Here is a 20,059-nt window from a genome sequence, read left to right as displayed (position 1 = left end):
GCTAGAAAAACTGAAAATTCATAGGCAAAAAAATTGAATTCTAGACAACTGACTTTACACCTTTCACAAAAACAAAACTCAAAAATGGATCATAATCTTAAATATAAATATAAAACTATTAAAATATTAAAAGATAATTAGATAGAAATTCTAAGTGACCTTTGGTTTGGATTTTTTTTGATAAAACACCAAAAGCACAATATAGAAAATAGAATAATTGATAAGTTGAAACTCATTAAAATTAAAACTTCTACAAAATACACTGAAAAGACAATGGAATGTCAAGCCACAGACTGAGACAACAAATTGAAAACATATCTGATAAAAATTTGTGATCCAAAATATACATAGAACCCTTAAAATAGCAACTCAAAAGTTGATCAAAAGATCTAAACAGTCATCTCACAAAAGATGATGTGCAGATGGCAAACAGGTAAAATATGAAAATATGCTTAGCTTCACAATTCATTAGAGAATTGCAAGTTAAAAAATTGAGCAACCACTTATTAGAATCCAGAACACTGACAAGACTAAATCTTGACAAACTTGTAGAGTAACAGTGACTTTCATTCATTACTGGTAGTAATGGAAAATGGAACAGCCACTTTGAAGATAGTTTGGTAATTACTTAAAAAAGCTAACGTAGTCTTACCTTATGATCAGCAAAATTCCACTCCCAGGTATTTAGACAAATAAGTTGAAAACAAAAGCCCACACAAAAACCATAACGCATGTTTATATCAGCCTTACTAGTAATTGCCAAAAACTGGGAGCAACCAAAAAGTCTTCAACAAATGAACAGGTAAGCAATGGAATATTACTTAGGAACACAATAAAAAGAAATGAGCTATCAGGTCATGAAAAGACGGAGGAAACTTAAAGGCATATTTTTAATGAAAAAAAGGTCGTCTGAAAAGGCATAGCTGAAATGGCTATGGCTGGTGTTTCCAACCATATGACATTCTAGAAAAGGCAAAGACTATAAAGATATTAAAACCATCAGTAGTTTCCAGAGAAGAGGGATGAGTAGGTGCAACAAAGGATTTTCAAGGCAGTGAAACTCTTCTATAGGATACTCTAATGCTATGGGACTTCCCCAGTGGCTCAGTGGTAAAGAATCTGCTGCAGTGCAAGAGACACGGGCTTGATCTCTGGGCTGGGACAATCCCCTGGAGGAGGGCACAGCAACCCACTTCAGTAGTCTTGCCTGGAGAATCCCATGGACTGAGGAGCCTGGTGGGTTACAGTTTACGGATAGCAAAGAGTCGGACACGACTGAAGCGACTGAGCACGCACACACGCAGGCAATGTAATGCTATATGATGCGCATTTCTCAAAATCTGTAAAACTTTGACACAAAGAGTGAACTCTGGTGCAAACTATTGATTTTAGTCAGTAATCTAGCAATACTGACTCAACAATTGTAACAAACACCTAATAAGGGAGAAACTGTGTGAGTGTGTATAGAAGTGGAGGGCAGGGTGAGAATAACTGTATTATCTGCTCAACTTTTCCATAAACCTAAAATGGCCCTACAGTTAAAATCTATTTTTTTTAAACCTGGATATACTTTTATTATTTCTAAAAAGTTATCTAGCATTTATTCTGGGTGTTCTGTTAGAAAGTAATACAACGATGACTAAAGATAGTTTTATTTCTTTAAAAATCCTTACATCTTTTATTTTCTTTTATTACCTTACAACTAGAAGTAGCTGTGCAATGTTGTTGGAAGGGGGACAGAGAGAGCAAGTACTTTGCTGTTTCCCTTAACAGTATTTTTCCCAACACCTCACTTTATAGTGTTCACATTATATGTGAAATACATAAGGCAGCTGTGATTTTTGTTTTTCTAGATGCCACCTCTGATTAAGTATCTTCCTTGCTTTAATTCCAAGTTTTCATAAATGGAATTAAATTTTCTTGAACACATTTCTGTATCTATTAAGGTGATCATATAGAGAATTTCCTTTAATACTCCATATTACTTTCAAGACAGAAGAGAGACCAGCCCTGGATTACTAAGTTAGGTTGAATGACCATGGCTTATATTTCTCTGGCATCCTGTTTCTTCCCTTTCAAAACAGGCATCACATTCATATGGCTGTTCAACTTCTCCATATGACTGTAATACCACAAGGAAAGATGAAGTCTCTATGCTTTATTTATCAGAACCTAGCACTGTTCTTTGTCCAAACTGGGACTCAATAAAATGTTGTTCAATTAATTAGTGAATAAATACGAACATCTCCACCAGCAGCCAACTGCCACTCCAGGTTGGAAGATACTCTCATCCCTTGGGCATCGTTCATTGCAGACAAGAACGGAAGATACCCTGCATTGTTGCCAAAAATAGAAAGTGAAATGCTTTCACTAATACTAAAAGTTAATTAATAATTCAAAGACATATTGTTTACATTGCAATTATTTATATACTTTGATTTTTTTATTATGAATACTTGTTAAACAATGTTGTGTATTAGAATACCCATTTGAAAATTTCTCAGAATATTAGAATTCGCTAAAGAAGCTGGAAGATCGAGTTTACAAAAGTATTTCAAGAAATGCCTGTGGTACTGGGCCTCCAAATGGACAACTTATTTTCTTAATCACAATTTTTGGTTCCTTATGTTACCAGAACATCACTATATGTTACCATGGAGTCAATGTGTATAAGATCTCAAACAAAATGTCAAATGGTTGTAAAAAATGAGAAAAAAAAACAATAAATCATCCTTAGCTATTTTACCTGTAAGTGATGTGCTTGTGCTGCCACTTCTGGCCTGTCAACGCATACCGCTTTCGACGAATATTAAATTTGGAGCTACCTCTTGTCTGGTCGGGCACACCGCATCGAGGCTTCTTCATCCAGCTGCAAAAAGCAACGTTTTCCAGTTATTACCCAACAAATCTAAAGATTAATTTCCAAAAGAGGTCCAATGAGAAGTTATGACAGTGATAATAAAACTGGGAAAAGAAATTAATAAAGGAAATTTTATTTTAAAATATATTGAAATTTTTTTTAAAAATAAAGGAAATTTTATTAGTTTTATTGCATTTGAATCTAAGAAAAAAGTATATGTTTTTTCCTGAATGATCAAGAATCACTAGTTTATAACTCATATCCTTTAGATAATTTTTCTAACTCATTTTGAGCTAAATGAGTAGGTATTCTGAAGCTTCTAACTAGAATCTGCTATTAACAAGAAATGTGACCTTGGGCAATTCTCATTCATAAAAGGAGACTTTGTACAATAAATTATAACTAAGGCCTCTTATAGCTTTATGTTCAATATTCAATAGTTTTAAAAATCTACTGCTGCTGCTGCTGCTAAGTCACTTCAGTCGTGTCCGACTCTGTGCGACCCCACAGACGGCAGCCCACCAGGCTCCCCTGTCCCTGGGATTCTCCAGGCAAGAACACTGGAGTGGGTTGCCATTTCCTTCTCCAATGCGTGAGAGTGAAAAAGTGAAGTCGCCCAGTTGTGTCCGACTCCTAGCAACCCCATGGACTGCAGCCTACCAGGCTCCTCCATCCACATGGCCTTAAATTCCAGGACTCAAGGAGATATGCAGATGACACCACCCTTATGACAGAAAGTGAAGAAGAATTAAAGAGCCTCTTGAAGAAAGTGAAAGAGCAGAATGAAAAAGTTGGCTTAAATCTCAACTTTCAGAAAACTAAGATCATGACATCCAGTCCCATCACTTCATGGCAAATTGATGGGGAAACAATGGAAACAGTGACTGACTTTATTTTGGGGAGCTCCAAAATCACTGCAGATGGTGATTGCAGCCATGAAATTAAAAGATGCTGGCTCCGTGGAAGAAAAGCTATGACCAACCTAGACAGCATATTAAAAAGCAGAGACATTACTTTGCTAACAAAGGTCTGTCTAGTAAAGGCTATGGTTTTTCCAGTGGTCATGTATGGATGTGACAGTTGGACTATAAAGAAAGCAAAGCACTGAAGAATTGATGATTTTGAACTGTGGTATTGGAAAAGACTCTTGAGAGTAACTTGGACAGCAAGGAGATCCAACCAGTGAATCCTAAAGGAAATCAGTCCTGAATATTCATTGGAAGGACTGATATTGAAGCTGAAACTCCAATACTTTGGCCGCCTGACATGAAAAACTGACTCAATGGAAAAGACCCTGATGCTGGGAAATATTGAAGGCGGGATGAGAAGGGGACGACAGAGGATGAGATGGTTGGATGGCATCACCGATTCAATAGACATGAGTTTGAGCAAGCTTTGGGAGTTAGTGATGGACAGGGAGGCCTGGTGTGCTGCTGTTCATGGGGTTGCCATGAGTTGGACATGATTGAATGACTGAACTGAACAAGGAGATACATGCTACTCTTTTCTAGCTTACACATATGCAAATTATTTTAAAAAGGCAAAAAAAATTTGCATTTTTCCATTTTTTTCTTCTTTTCAGTTTAAGCATTTTCTAAATAACAGCCATTCTCTCTGAATTCTTCATAATAACCAAATTTAATGCTTAAGAATTTTTTTCTGAATATGAGGTTTAGTATCACACAAATAAAATTTAAATATTAACATTAGGAAAATAAAATGTTGGTTTCGATTTATTTATTGTTAATGCTTATATAGATACAGTTGTCTAACCTCTTTTGGAATACCTCATTTGACCATTGTCATGTTTTCTATGTACTTTCCTCTTGTCTACGGAGAAACATTTTCATGATTTTGATAGGTTTTTCATTAGTGACTCATAAAATAACTTTACCATTCATTATGATATTTAATTTAACAATTACAAACTAAAGCAGAATCTTCATGATGTTACATGCTTCAGAAAGTGGAAATAAGAAAAGAATCACTTTTCATTATATTTCATCACATACTTAATTTCTATACTCTTTATATATAAATAATTGACTACAGAGATGACTGTCTAAAGATGTCCATTTCATGAAAATGAATGAAATAGTTAACATATTACATGGATAAATCAGCTAACCAGCTTTTATAAACATAATAATGTCATGCAGCAACAAAAGCACAATTTTTAGTTTTTAAGAAAGACAACACTTTTCTGATAAGCATTATACATTTGTCCTCTTCTATTCTATTGCCAGTAATAATGTAAACACTGGAGTTACCAGGCTTAAAAACTCCATTCTCATTTATAATGCATTGTAGAAGTACTTAAGAAAATCACCCTTTCCCTTTTTTTAAAGTCTCCAAACCAAATAAGATGTCTTGCAAATGCTAATGTCTAGAAGGCTATCCAGCTCTATGAAGCTGAAGTCTCTGGAACTAAGAACTGAGATATCTTACTTCCCAGGACTCTCTTAATCACTAAATTTGAAAGACATTTCACTAGACTATAAAACAGTCAAGGGCAGGGGATCTACATACTCCCAGTACCTGTACAATTCCTAGCATTTAAAAGATGCTCAATAAACAAATGAATAGAGACATTTTAAATGAAAACATTTTCATTATATTCTATAAGATCTAGATATACTCAGCTAACAAATATTAAGCATTAATGAAGGACTTATGAAAATTTCAATGGCTTTTATATATGAATATTTCATTAATCATCAGATCAGATCAGTCGGTCAGCCGTGTCCGACTCTTTGCGACCCCATGAATCACAGCACGCCAGGCCTCCCTGTCCATCACCAACTCCCGGAGTTCACTCAGACTCACGTCCATCGAGTCAGTGATGCCATCCAGCCATCATTAACCATACTCTCAACCAAAAATTATATTTCTTCGGTAAGTACTTATTCTGACTTATCTCCCTGAAAGTATTGTGAGAATAAATAATACTTAATTATTAAATATTAATAAATTTAGTTAATGTGGGATGTGACTACACTTACATTTAGCTAAAGAAAAGATTTAAGCAAACACTCTATGAGGAAAAATCATTTTAAAATGGATAGTAGGATAAAAGTTGACAATTTGTATTTATATTGATACATTATCAAGATAAAGTATATTTTCAATGAGGATATATTCTCTAGAATTACTTCCACAATACACAAAATTAAAAGATGAAAGCAGTCATGTTTTTTCAAACATTCAAACTTATTAATGTGAATCTCCATTTTAAGTTGTGCACATGTTGGATCAGTAAAAATTTTCTCAGTGAAGCACTGCATCTTCCAAAGGACAAGGGTTTTAGGTATGAGTATTAATTTGGTTCCTATGCTCAAAGATGTCTCTGCTAAGTTCCTAATGTATTTCTTTAGCTTTTTCCCACTTCATATAATTTTTTCTTATGCTCCAACTATTTACTCATTCCATCCTGATCCATTTTCCTACAACATTTTCAAGCTTTTATAATATGCTAAGAGATATATGAAAAAAGTGTGGATAAAAAGATAAGACAAGCTCTTGAAGAGCTCCCAGTCTAATATAGCATGATAGAAAAAAAAAATTACAGTATAATTGGTTAAGTATTCTCACATCTCCATGTAGCTACCCTGTCATCATTTCTAACTTTACATGTAATTTAAAAATTATAATTTTCCAGCCCCAAAATTGCAACAATTCCTCTGACAACTTAACTCAGCCAAAAGTCTTTATAAATGATATAAGCAAGATACACAGGTAACATCTTCCACAGATTTCTCCTCACATCTAATCAATCATCATGCAGTCTCTTCTGCCTCCAACACTTCTTTGTATCTCTCACTCTTAGCAGTGCCTCCTCACTCCTAAAGATAAATCTTTTGAAAGCACGGACGTGTTTCCTACATGTTCTGAGCACAAAATGCTTTTATAGACAGAATCTTACTCAGGCATACTCAGCAAGGGTAACCCTTGTTCCCTTAATTCCCAAGATCCACACAAGTTCCTACAGAACTGTATCACTGATTCTGCTCTTGATGCCAACTGTCTTGCTGTTCACACTGTTCACTGAACCCAGGGTAGGCAAGGCATGCGCTGAGGATGGAAGGAGACTCGAGGAGCCATAGGAACTGCAGACACGTTTATTCTCTCCGGGCTGACACAGCAGCCATAACACAGCCTCTCTACTGGTTGCCGCATCAGCTGTAGCAGCAGCCACAACATAACCATAATGGAGCTGTAGCACAGCCATGACATAAGCTCATAAGAACGACCATGATGCCACTCCAGTGCAGCCCCAGTGCTCTAGCAGCCAGGGCTTTTGTGGTGAGGCTCTTACAGGCATATCACACAAAGCAGCTCATAACCAAATGAGTACCTCGTGACCAAGCAAGTTCCTTGAGACCCAGTGAGTACTTTGTGACCAGGTGAGAACCTCGTGAGGAAGCAAGTACCACGTGACCAAGCAAGTACCTTGTGACTCAGTGAGTACCTCATGACCAAGCAAGTACCTCATGAGGAAGCGAGTTCACGTGACCAAGCAAGTACCTCGTGACCCAGTGAGTACCTTGTTACCAAGCAAGTACCTCATGAGGAAGCAAGTACCTTGTGACTCAGTGAGTACCTCGTGACCAAGCAAGTACCTCGTGAGGAAGCAAGTACCACGTAACCAAGCAAGTACCTCGTGACCCAGTGAGTACCTCGTTACCAAGCAAGTACCTCATGAGGAAGCAAGTACCATGTGACCAAGCAAGTACCTTGTGACTCAGTGAGTACCTCATGACCAAGCAAGTACCTCGTGACCCAGTGAGTACCTCGTGACCAAGCAAGTACCTCGTGAGGAAGCAAGTACCATGTGACCAAACAAGTACCTTGTGACTCAGTGAGTACCTCGTGACCAAGCAAGTACCTCATGAGGAAGCAAGTATCACGTGACCAAGCAAGTATCTTGTGACTCAGTGAGTACCTCATGACCAAGCAAGTACCTCATGAGAAAGCAAGTACCACATGACCAAGCAAGTACCTCGTGACCTAGTGAGTACCTTATGACCAAGCAAGTACCTCATGAGGAAGCGAGTACCCTGTGACCAAGCAAGTACCTTGTGACCCAGTGAGTACCTTGTGACCCAGTGAGTACCTCGTGACCCAGTGAGTACCTTGTGACTAAGCGAGTTCCTCATGATGTGTATGTGCAGTGCTATAAGTGAGCTCAGCTGTTACATAAACATTATTTACAAAACCTGGGGCCAGAGCGAGAGGCTATGGGCCAAGAGAGACAGACCACACCATCTTGGCTAATTTGTTCTTTCCCTACACTGTACCCCTTCCGAGTCTCTCGCCTCATAATCTCCAAGCAGTCCATCTTCCACGATATTTCCTTGGCGAGTAACACTGACCCTTGGATTTACACCTTGCAATAGCAGTAGCTACAACAACAAACAGGGACATCCCCAATACAGGGCAAAACCCAGTGTCAGGTCTCAGGTTGCAGTCCTTGCCCTCATGGGCCTAGGAGAGCCATCCACCAGGTGGAGTGCCTTTATCTTCCTTGGCCAAGTCCAGCCCATCATCAGGCCTTGTGAGACTGCGGGAAAGCCTCCACAGGGGCAACTCCACTCCTGCGGAATTTTTATTAAAGACCTGCAAAGCCCCCCACAGGCACCGGGCCCACCCCTTCAAGGAGGGGCATTTTTTGTGTATTTTCCACAGCCCATCCACAAAATTCCAAATGCTTTCACACTGCTCTAAATCTGCACGAGAATCAGAGGTTATTAGCACATCCTAGGACACAGCCTTTACAGTACACTGTTCTAAATCTACATCATACAACATAGGACAAAGGTTCTGACTCGCTGTAAAGAAGGTTGCATTTGGCACCGGTATCAACCAGGGCCATTACTCTCTGTACATTAGCTAGTGACCAGTGAATTCCAAGTTCTACTTGGAGCCTCTGGTCCCTGTTTGGGTTTTTCGGGCAGGCCCCTTGGTCTGAGTTCTGTTCAAAGTGAAAAAAAGGCATCATCGAAAGGATCATCCTCAGGCACCAGGTAATCTTTTAACTGAACTGCCCAGAATCTCTGGCTGTGGGTGCTTCTCAAACTTGGTAAACTGCTGCTCTGATCTCAGTTCCTCCATGGCTCAAGGAGCAGAGCATTGGGCTGTCCACCAATTTTATTTCTGTCAACTCCCGCTGCCAGCAAATCAGCCCACATTTGCATTCTCGTTACTCGGATGGGGCCTTTACCAGCTCGGGTCCCCTTTGGGGTCTTCACGCTTCTACTCCCCTTTGCCTGCAGCCATCCCTCTATTTCTCCCAAGGGAGTCACCATTGACATCACCTCATAGCTGGGGTGCCCACAGAGGGGGCAAGAATAGCAGTCAGGGATCCAAAACTGGTAGACAGGGCATTGTTCAAAACGGCGTCTTGAATGCCACAAGTAAACGCTCATCTTCTGGGCCTCGGGTGTTTGGGTTGAACGTTGACTGCTTCGTGCCCAGTTCTCTCACTGCTTGGGCCAACTCATAGAGGTATACCATTTACTCACAGTATCCGGGAGCTCTCCCGCATGTGACCACGTGGTGCAAACAGCAGCTTTAATCCATTTCCATGAGGGCATGTGTTTGGTTAGGCGCACCGTGCATGAGTCACCAGGATTCTGCAACCTTTGTCTCAGTGAGGGGTGAGTGGCTATAGATGCCAGTTCTACCTCATCCCCAACACATATAATCCTGGGCACCCCTGTGTCCCAAAGTCGCAAGAGCCATGCTGCCAAGGGTTCCCCTTGCTTTTGCCGAAATTTCAGACCCAAGTCAACCAACTCTGCCGGAGTATATGGTCGATATGTCATGAGCTCAGTCACACTGGAGGACCCTTGAGGACGCCGCCCTCCCCTCCCCGGGCCACATGCTTCTCATGCTTCCCTTTCTGCTGTACAGCAGGCCTCACCGCCAAGCGGGAACCTGTGGTCTCACAGAGTTCATTATCACAGTCCCTTACTGCCTCGCCCTCAGGGATGCTGGGTTCTTCAGGGCCACGGGTTCTTGCTCTAAGGCCAAAATACGTTGTTCAAGTTCTTCTGAGTGTCTCTGCACATCATGTACCAGTGTGGCATCACAGAGTGCACTACCAATATTCACCTTCAGGGCAGTCAGGAAAATCCACCCCACGGTGTCAGCGGCAGTCTGTGCCATCTTGTTCAGCAAATGGGAACTCATGGCCTGTAACGCCATTTCCTTGCTGTCTGGGGACCCATCCATGCGTCCCTGTTTTCCACCAGAGCGCATGCAGAGAGAATGACAGCCACACAGTGCCACATGCTATCTGGTGGCCACTGGTGTCCTCCATCCAGTGGAGCCTCGGGCTCCTCTACCTGCTGGGTATCCTGCTGTCTACACCAGTTGTATCTCTGATCCTGCTCATGACGTCAATTGTCTTGGTGTTTACACTGTTGGCTGAACCCAGGGTAGGCAAGGTGTGAGCTAACAGGCTGGAAGGAGACTCAAGGAACCATAGGAATTGCAGACAGGTTCATTCTCTCCTGGCTGGCATAGCAGTCATAATACAACCTCTCTTCTGGCTGTAGCAGCAGCAACAGCAGCCACAAGATAACCATGACAGAGCCATAAAGTAGCCATGATGTAACCTCATATAACCATGATGCCACTCCAATGTAGCCCCGGTGCCATAGCAGCCGTGGCTTTCCTAGTGAACTTCTTACAGGCATAGTGCACAAAACACCTCGTGACCAAGCAAGTACCTCATGAGCAAGCGAGTACCTCCTGACGTGCATGCACAGTGCTATAATTGATCTCAGCTGTTACATACATGGGGCCAGAACAAGAGGCTGTGGGGCAAGAGTGCCTGACCATGCCATCTAGGCTAATTTTGCTCTTTGCCTACAAGAACCAAATCCCTTTCTGCCTTTGTATACAGTGACTTCTGTCTGGAATGCTTTTTCCGCCTTGTTGACACTGACAATCGTGATCTTCCTGCATTGTTTAACTTGCACAGGTACAGTTGACCATCTCACACAGCACGTACTACGGTGCATAACTAACGTGTGCATGTCTGTCTCTGTCTCTCACCAGCCTGTGCGTCCAGCCAGAGAGCACTGTATGGGGCCCAGACCCAGTGACGTTTCCAATGAGGAACATGAAGCAAATGAATGGTCTTCATGTAATTTTTTTTTTTTGCACATAATGACCTGCCCCCTACTATCCTATATGTTTCTTAAAGACTTTGTAGCTCAAAGCTCTGTGCCTTGAACAAATGCTTCTATAGATGAATATTATGTGGAAACTTTCATATACGATTAAATCATAAAGTATATGACAAGTGTAAGAAATAAACACAAGAACAGGTATAATGCAATATAAACTAATAATTTAACTTAAAGAACACTTATGGGCGTTGGTCAAGATAATTCTACGTTAACCTCACCAATACATGTATCTAAATATTCTAGCACAATGATATTAGCAGGTATTAACTATTAAAATCTTGATTCCGGCTTGTGTTTCTTCCAGTCCAGTGTTTCTCATGATGTACTCTGCATATAAGTTAAATAAACAAGGTGACAATATACAGCCTTGACAAACTCCTTTTCCTATTTGGAACCAGTCTGTTGTTTCATGTCCAGTTCTAACTGTTGCTTCCTGACCTGCATACAAATTTCTCAAGAGGCAGATCAGGTGGTCTGGTATTCCCATCTCTTTCAGAATTTTCCACAGGTTATTGTGATCCACACAGTCAAAGGCTTTGGCATAGTCAATAAAGCAGAAATAGATGTTTTTCTGGAACTCACTTGCTTTTTCCATGATCCAGTGGATGTTGGCAATTTGATCTCTGGTTCCTCTGCCTTTTCTAAAACCAGCTTGAACATCAGGAAGTTCATGGTTCACATATTGCTGAAGCCTGGCTTGGAGAATTTTCAGCATTACTTTACTAGCGTGTGAGATGAGTGCAATTGTGTGGTAGCTTGAGCATTCTTTGGCATTGCCTTTCTTTGGGATTGGAATGAAAACTGACCTTTTCCAGTCCTGTGGCCACTGCTGAGTTTTCCAAATTAGCTGGCATATTGAGTGCAGCACTTTCACAGCATCATCTTTCAGGATTTGGAATAGCTCAACTGGAATTCCATCACCTCCACTAGCTTTGTTTGTAGTGATGCTTTCTAAGGCCCACTTGACTTCACATTCCAGGATGTCTGGCTCTAGGTCAGTGATCACACCATCGTGATTATCTGGGTCATGAAGATCTTTTTTGTACAGTTCTTCTGTGTATTCTTGCCATCTCTTCTTAGTATCTTCTGCTTCTGTTAGGTCCATACCATTTCTGTCCTTTATTGAGCCCATCTTTGCATGAAATGTTCCTTTGGTATCTCTGATTTTCTTGAAGAAATCTCTGGTCTTTCCCATTCTGTTGTTTTCCTCTATTTCTTTGCATTGATCACTGAAGAAGGCTTTCTTATCTCTTCTTGCTATTCTTTGGAACTCTGCATTCAGATGTTTATATCTTCCTTTTCTTCTTTGCTTTTCGCTTCTCTTCTTTTCACAGCTATTTGTAAGGCCTCCCCAGACAGCCATTTTGCTTTTTTGCATTTCTTTTCTATGGGAATGGTCTTGATCCCTATCTCCTGTACAATGTCACGAACCTCATTCCATAGTTCATCAGGCACTCTATCTATCAGATCTAGGCGCTTAAATCTATTTCTCACTTCCACTGTATAATCCTAAGGGATTTGATTTAGGTCATACCTGAATGGTCTAGTGGTTTTCCCTCCTTTCTTCAATTTAAGTCTGAATTTAGCAATAAGGAGTTCATGGTCTGAGCCATAGTCAGCTCCTGGTCTGTTTTTTGCTGACTGTATAGAGCTTCTCCATCTTTGGCTGCAAAGAATATAATCAATCTGATTTCGGTGTTGACCATCTGGTGATGTCCATGTATAGAGTCTTCTCTTGTGTTTTTGGAAGAGGGTGTTTGCTATGACCAGTGCATTTTCTTGGCAAAACTATTAGTCTTTGCCCTGCTTTATTCTGTATTCCAAGGCCAAATTTGCCTGTTACTCCAGGTGTTTCTTGACTTCCTACTTTTGCATTCCAGTCCCCTATAATGAAAAGGACACCTTTTTTGGGTGTTAGTTATAAAAGGTCTTGTAGGTCTTCATAGAACCATTCAACTTCAGCTTCTTCAGCACTACTGGTTGGGGCATAGACTTGGATTACTGTGATATTGAATGGTTTGCCTTGGAAACGAACAGAGATCATTCTGTCGTTTTTGAGATTGCATCCAAGTACTGCATTTCGGACTCTTTTGTTGACCATGATGGCCACTCCATTTCTTCTGAGGGATTCCTGCCCGCAGTAGTAGATATAATAGTCGTCTGAGTTAAATTCACCCATTCCAGTCCATTTCAGTTCGCTGATTCCTAGAATGTCGACATTCACTCTTGCCATCTCTTGTTTTTTGCCATCTCTTATGTTTCTTGGACTGGAAGAAACACAAGCTGGAATTAAGACTGCCAGGAGAAATATCAATAACCTCAGATATGCAGATGACACAACCCTTATGGCAGAAAGTGAAGAGGAACTAAAAAGCCTCTTGATGAAAGTGAAAGAGGAGAGTGAAAAAGTTGGCTTAAAGCTCAACATTCAGAAAACGAAGATCATGGCATCCGGCCTCACCACTTCATGGGAAATAGATGGGGAAAAAGTGGAAACAGTGTCAGACTTTATTTTTCTGGGCTCCAAAATCACTGCAGATGGTGACTGCAGCCATGAAGTTAAAAGACACTTACTCCTTGGAAGGAAAGTTATGACCAACCTAGATAGCATATTCAAAAGCAGAGACATTACTTTGCCAACAAAGGTTCGTCTAGTCAAGGCTATGGTTTTTCCTGTGATCATGTATGGATGTGAGAGTTGGACTGTGAAGAAGGCTGAGTGCCGAAGAATTGATGCTTTTGAACAGTGGTCTTGGAGAAGACTCTTGAGAGTCCCTTGGACTGCAAGGAGATCCAACCAGTCCATTCTGAAGGAGATCAGCCCTGGGATTTCTTTGGAAGGGATGATGCTGAAGCTGAAACTCCAGTACTTTGGCTACCTCATGCAAAGAGTTGACTCATTGGAAAAGACTCTGATGCTGGGAGGGATTGGGGGCAGGAGGAGAAGGGGACAACAGAGGATGAGATGGCTGGATTGCACCACTGACTCGATGGACGTGAGTCTGAGTGAACTCTGGGAGTTGGTGATGGACAGGGAGGCCTGGCATGCTGCAATTCATGGGTTCGGAAAGAGTCGGACACGACTGAGTGACCTGATCTGATCTGATCTGAACTATTAAAATATGTCAAGTCTTCAAAATATGATCAGAGCACGTGGTGACACTAAATATGACATGCAGTGTTTGAGCTAAATCTGTCCTCAGGATTTTTACATGATTCCAACCATTTATTCATTAATTATATAAGCATTTGTTTCTCTCACAGTTTTTAAGTTCTCCATGACATAAAGAGTGGTCAGTGTTTATTAGAACTTATCAATGAATTAAATGCTGTCTAACACTAAAAGCAAAATTAGCATATTAATGTTGCTATTCAGGTAAAGTCTGGTGATCCACTTCTAGTTATCATCCACCAAAATGTTAGTTGTATTCACATACAATTTGATAAATCCCGTATTTACCTATACAGAAGAATCTAAAACTGGATGCAAAAAGTAAAATTGACTGATTGTCTCACCTAAGATAATAGCTTCATCATATGAAAAGAGAAGGTGTTGAAGTGCATTTATGTGTGTGTGTGTGTATTATTTTCAAGTAGCACTTTTTTGTGAAAGTGTCATTACTAAAGCACTTCTCTTTTTCATTGTGACAATACAGATGCACCTGTGTTTCTCTATTGACTTACTTGCTAAGAATTTTAATTTGACATTCCAAAACAAACAAAGACATGCGGAATGAGCACTGGGCTGAAGATGGGAGCCTCCAAGAGAGACATTCTGTAAAATCAAGGTATAAGTAATGGCATCACCCAATTTTCATAAATATAATGCTGTTAGTAAGTGTTGATTTAACTGTTTAGAACCCAGAACACTTTTAAACTAGTTCAGCAGATCACTAATATCTTCATTTCAATTAATTCAACTTAAAAATTAAAACAATTAAAATCAACTTTCTTGTGAAAAGTTATATTATATAAGTTGAAAGCAGGAATTCTAGAGCCAAACTACCAGGGTTTCCCTTCCCTTCCACTGATTCACAAGCCCTGTGCTATTAGTCACTCTACTATATCTTTCTATGCTTTAGCTTCCTCTCTGAAATGAAACAATTGTACTATTACTGAATTAATATGAGAATTAAACTATTTAAACCATATGAAATACTTAAGAACAGTTCCTGGCACACAGTAATGTTATTATTATTAACTAATAATTATAACATTTAATTCAGTTCAGTCACTCTAGTCGTGTCCGACTCTTTGGGACCCCATGAACCGCAGCACACCAGGCCTCCTGTCCATCACCAACTCCCAGAGTTTACCCAAACTCATGTCCATTGAGTCGGTGATGCCATCCAACCATCTCATCCTCTGTCGTCCCCTTCTCCTCCAGCCCTCAATCTTTCCCAGCATCAGGGTCTTTTCAAATGAGTCAGCTCTTCGCATCAGGTGGCCAAAGTATTGGAACACCCAGGACTGATATCCTTTAGGATGGACTGGTTGGATCTCCTTGCAGTCCAAGGGACTCTAAAGAGTCTTCTCCAACACCACAGTTCAAAAGCATCAATTCTTCTGTGCTCACCTTTCTTTATAGTCCAACTTTCACATCCGTACACGACTACTGGAAAAACCAAAGCCTTGACTAGATGGACCTTTGTTGACAAAGTAACGTCTCTGCTTTTCAATATGCTGTCTAGGTTGGTCATAACTTTCCTTCCAAGGAGTAAGCGTCTTTTAATTTCATGGCTGCAGTCACCATATGCAGTGATTTTGGAGCCCCCCAAAAATAAAGTCAGCCACTGTTTCCCTATCTATTTGCTATGAAGTGATGGGACCAAATGCCTTAATACTATTTTACAAATATCAGGAAGTAGTTGTACTTCTATTACAGGAAGTAGTAGAAGTAGTAGTATACAGATTTCAATTTACGTTGACTTGTATGTTGACCTAAAGCACTCTGTTATTCAAGACAGCGATGATTCTAGTATTTTGATAACAAACAACAACAGGTACATTATCCTCTGCTTTATGTAAATAATGTAACCATAAGCTTCTAAACAAGTTTACAGTAATGCTAAGAGTCACTATACACTAAAAAGTATTCATTATCTTCAGTTAAAAATGACGAGTTGGGCATTATGTCAAACATTTGGGGCTACCCGTGTATGATTCCAAGAGGTTCCTTCAAGTTGTAGTCCATCCCCCAGATACCCGTAGTGGAGCTGCAGGAAGGCACCTCCTCAATAGACTAAGATGAGAATGCTGCCCTTTGGAGTTGAGGTTGTGCCACGCAGTGGCTTTGTGCACATATATCTAACTTTACCAAGAGAAAAAGATGTCAAATATATATTTTGTGCATTATGCATTAGTAATCTCTGAAAAATATTCATCAGCATAATATATTAAACAGGTTTCTATCCTCCAAACTTTTCCAAGTTCTAATGAAAGGTAAGAGTAACATTAAAGTTGACCAAGAAATCTTTCTAGAAATTTTAAAAATTGGCTTATTTTTATTGCCTTCAAAATTCTCACATTTTGCTTGTATTCACAGAGCCAAGTTCAACAATCATGAAGGAAATTTTTCAAAAGTTAATTAACTTAGAGCTCAAAATGTAGATAGACTGATAGTTCACTCTAGTCCAGAATCTCTTTTTGTCTATTAACTCGTTAGCTGTCTGCATGGACACACGTGTTATTCATAAAGATGAAACTTCAAAGTCAAACTACTTAAAAACCCACGCAAAGAGAGTAAAAGTATTAAGACTCCATGACTATGTAAAATGATAGAATGCAATTTCAGCATGGATTGTTACCACACATACATTTGATATTACAGAAGCTCAGAGAATTGCTTAAGTTGTGTAATTATAGGGATTATACTCACAAAAATGGTACATAATCTGAGCTGAGTATCCTGAGTAACAAATACCTCAAGACTGGGGGCTTCCCTGATAGTTCAGCTGGCAAAGAACCCTCCTACAATACGGGAGACCTGGGTCCAATCCCTGGCTTGGGAAGATCCCCTGGAGGAGGGCATGGCAACCCATTTCAGTAGTCTTGCCTGGAGAATCCCCACGGACAGAGGAGCCTGGCGGGCTGCAGTCCATGGGGTCGCAAAGAGTCGGACACGACTGAGTGACTAAGAGCAGCATGGGATTTTTCAGAGGGAGAAACAGACAAGAGGCAAATGAAGCCACAGTTTCTAGTTTGAGTGACAATGAGAATGACACAAAGGACAGAGGAGGCATCGCAGTCTAGGAAGGGAGAATGATGAGGAGTTAACAAGGCTTTAATGGGTTCACCTAGAAATAACTACCAAGTATAACACTCCATTTAAAGGGAAAGCTGCTTTCTCAATTCCAAAATAATTGAGTTAGAATAAAATTCCTTCAAAGAAAAAAACACCAAAAACAAACAAACAAAAAGCAGAAAAACTGGTTGGTTTTAAATTTAAGGCTGCTTATTTAGTTGATGTTTCATTATAACGCTGTAACAGAAATTTTACTTTAAAGCCTACACGCTGACACAATTCTTTCTCTGGGTCTGGAATCTGATCCACTGTATGCCAGAAAAAGACCCATGTCTTTCCCTACACCTCTGTACTTTTTACATCATCCTGCCAAAGAAGGGTTACAAACTGTTCAGACCCCTTTCCACACGAAGGGTTCAAATGAATCCTGCACACATTTCTCTTCCATTATCTCCTGACAAAGACCTGTTTTTAGCTACTTTAGAAAATCAAACCTATCCACCTTGAGTCTTTTCAGTGATCAGCAGGGGCTCTCAAATGTGGGAGAGACACAAATGACACCTTTTATAGGACCCAGCGGTCTCATTTTAGTATCTAGTGATAAGCGTAACTCAGAGAAGGCAATGGCACCCCACTCCAGTTCTCTTGCCTGGAAAATCCTAGGGACGGCGGAGTCTGGTGGGCTGCTGTCCATGGGGTCACACAGAGTCGGACACGACTGACGAGACTTAGCAGCAGCAGCAGCAGCAATAAGCATAACTAACATAATTTGTTTTCCAGGTCACAATTTATTGTTTTTAAAACTGAGCCATAATTTTCATAAAAAGTTATCAGCTCTGCATTAGGGAATACGAAGGCTTGTCCACAACACTTCTTATATTGTTGGGATGAAAGAGTTCTGTATCATTCACAGCAACAAAACACAGAACTTGCTGGAGATTTTGCTTAACAACTTAACACTGTATTTATTTTGGATAAGAGGCATGTTATGACTAAAATGAAAATTTGATAGTATACTATTAAGAGAGAACTCCAATAATAATAGGGCAGCAGTACCAAAATTCTATTTTGGTAGAAACAGAAATGCTATTTCAAAATCCTATTTCCAATATTGATAACAGGTTTCTTATTTTCAAAGAATGCATTATACTAATTATTCATTCTTTTTTCACAGATGCAAACCAAAGTTAATATTTAAGTATCTCTTTCAAAATGTTAGGGGAGGTAACGTATTTATTTTTATCAAACTGCTTGTAAACTGTTTAATCTTCAATCATTTGTTATTTGTTTTCTTAATTTGATGAAACAGAAATAGTATGACTAACATCATACTTATACCATCATAGTTATACCATAAGTATAAGTATTAGAAGCAAAATACAATTTTAAAATCATATATTAAATTACCTTAATATGTAAGAATTAATTATATATACCTGAGCCCAGATATTTTATGTATTTAAGAAAAATGTGCCATTTCTCAAAGGAACACAGCATGGTACAGTGGGAAGTTCCCCAAGTAAATGTTAGAAATTCTGGACTCTGAAACTAATTTGGACGTCACTTAGACTTTGACTTTCAGTCTTAAAAAAGTAGAGAGAAAAATGCATTCTTATCTTCCCTATTGTGTAGGGTTGATATATATTGATCATTATAAATGCTGAAGTATTTTGAGTATCAAGGACTCAATGGACACAAATAATTCTTCCCTGCACTGAAAGAATGAATCATCTCCTCCTTTGCTATCTAGAAACAATAACGCTATTTGACAATGTTACGGAACTTACAGTGTACTTGTGGCAAAATAATTTGTGACTATGTCTAGCTATACAGTTAACTTGAAGTTCCTTTTATTTCTAATAGAAAAACTAAATTTTCATTGACTTTAACATCAATGAAAAATATGTTCAGACATAACTGTCAATAAACCACAGCATCACATTGTTCAGTTTAGTCGCTCAGTCGTGTCCGACTCTTTGCGACCCCATGAACCGCAGCACACCAGGCCTCCCTGTCCATCACCAACTCCCAGAGTCCACTCAGACTCATGTCCATCGAGTGGGTGATGCCATCTAACCATCTCATCCTCTGGCGTCCCCTTCTCCTCCTGCGTTCAATCTTTCCCAGCATCAGGGTCTTTTCTAATGAGTCAGCTCTTTGCATCAGGTGGCCAAAGTATTGGAACTTCAACTTCAATATCAGTCCTTCCAATGAACACCCAGGACTGATCTCCTTTAGGATGAACTGGTTGGATCACATTGTTATTGACAATTATTAATAATAACAAGGCAAATATTTTGACGAATACAGAATATCATGAAAAAATCACAGAATACAAAATAACACTTTATTCTTTTTGTTTATCAGTGTTTCAACAATTACTATATTATTTTACTCTCAATTTTTAAATAATGATTTTTATACCTTGCTCACATGCACATAATTTATTTTCCCCCCACTGAAGAAAAAAACAACCAAATATCCACAAACTTGTCTACCAGTTTTTTTAACTGTTTACCAGTTTTTTAACTGGTAAGTTGCTTTTCAAATGTTGCTCCTTTGGTTAACTTCTGTCTTACTGTCTCTGCTTTTTCTCCTTTTACCCTCTGAAAAAATGGAATCTTTGGAAAATCTTTATATTCATTATTAGAATTCTTTTGTGTTTTCTTTTCCTCTCCCATTGAAAAGGACCTTGGTAACTAAGGCACATTCTTCTTTGTGTTATAACACTGATCATAATGTTTTGCTACAAGATGT

At 39.5% G+C, this 20,059-nt stretch overlaps 1 protein-coding gene across 1 annotated transcript in view; it reads right to left on the bottom strand.

Moving 5' to 3' along the window:
- Positions 1–20,059, bottom strand: part of MMP16 (matrix metallopeptidase 16) — a 386,972-nt gene that overhangs the window by 177,041 nt on the left and 189,872 nt on the right. Inside the window, exon 3 of the mRNA XM_061439431.1 lies at positions 2,747–2,869. Coding sequence (XP_061295415.1) covers positions 2,747–2,869 — 123 coding nt within the window. The remainder of the gene's footprint in view (positions 1–2,746; positions 2,870–20,059) is intronic.

This window comes from Bos javanicus, chromosome 14, assembly GCF_032452875.1.
Source record: "Bos javanicus breed banteng chromosome 14, ARS-OSU_banteng_1.0, whole genome shotgun sequence".
NCBI classification, from domain to species: Eukaryota; Metazoa; Chordata; class Mammalia; order Artiodactyla; family Bovidae; genus Bos; species Bos javanicus.
This window is presented reverse-complemented; position numbering and strand designations above follow the sequence as displayed.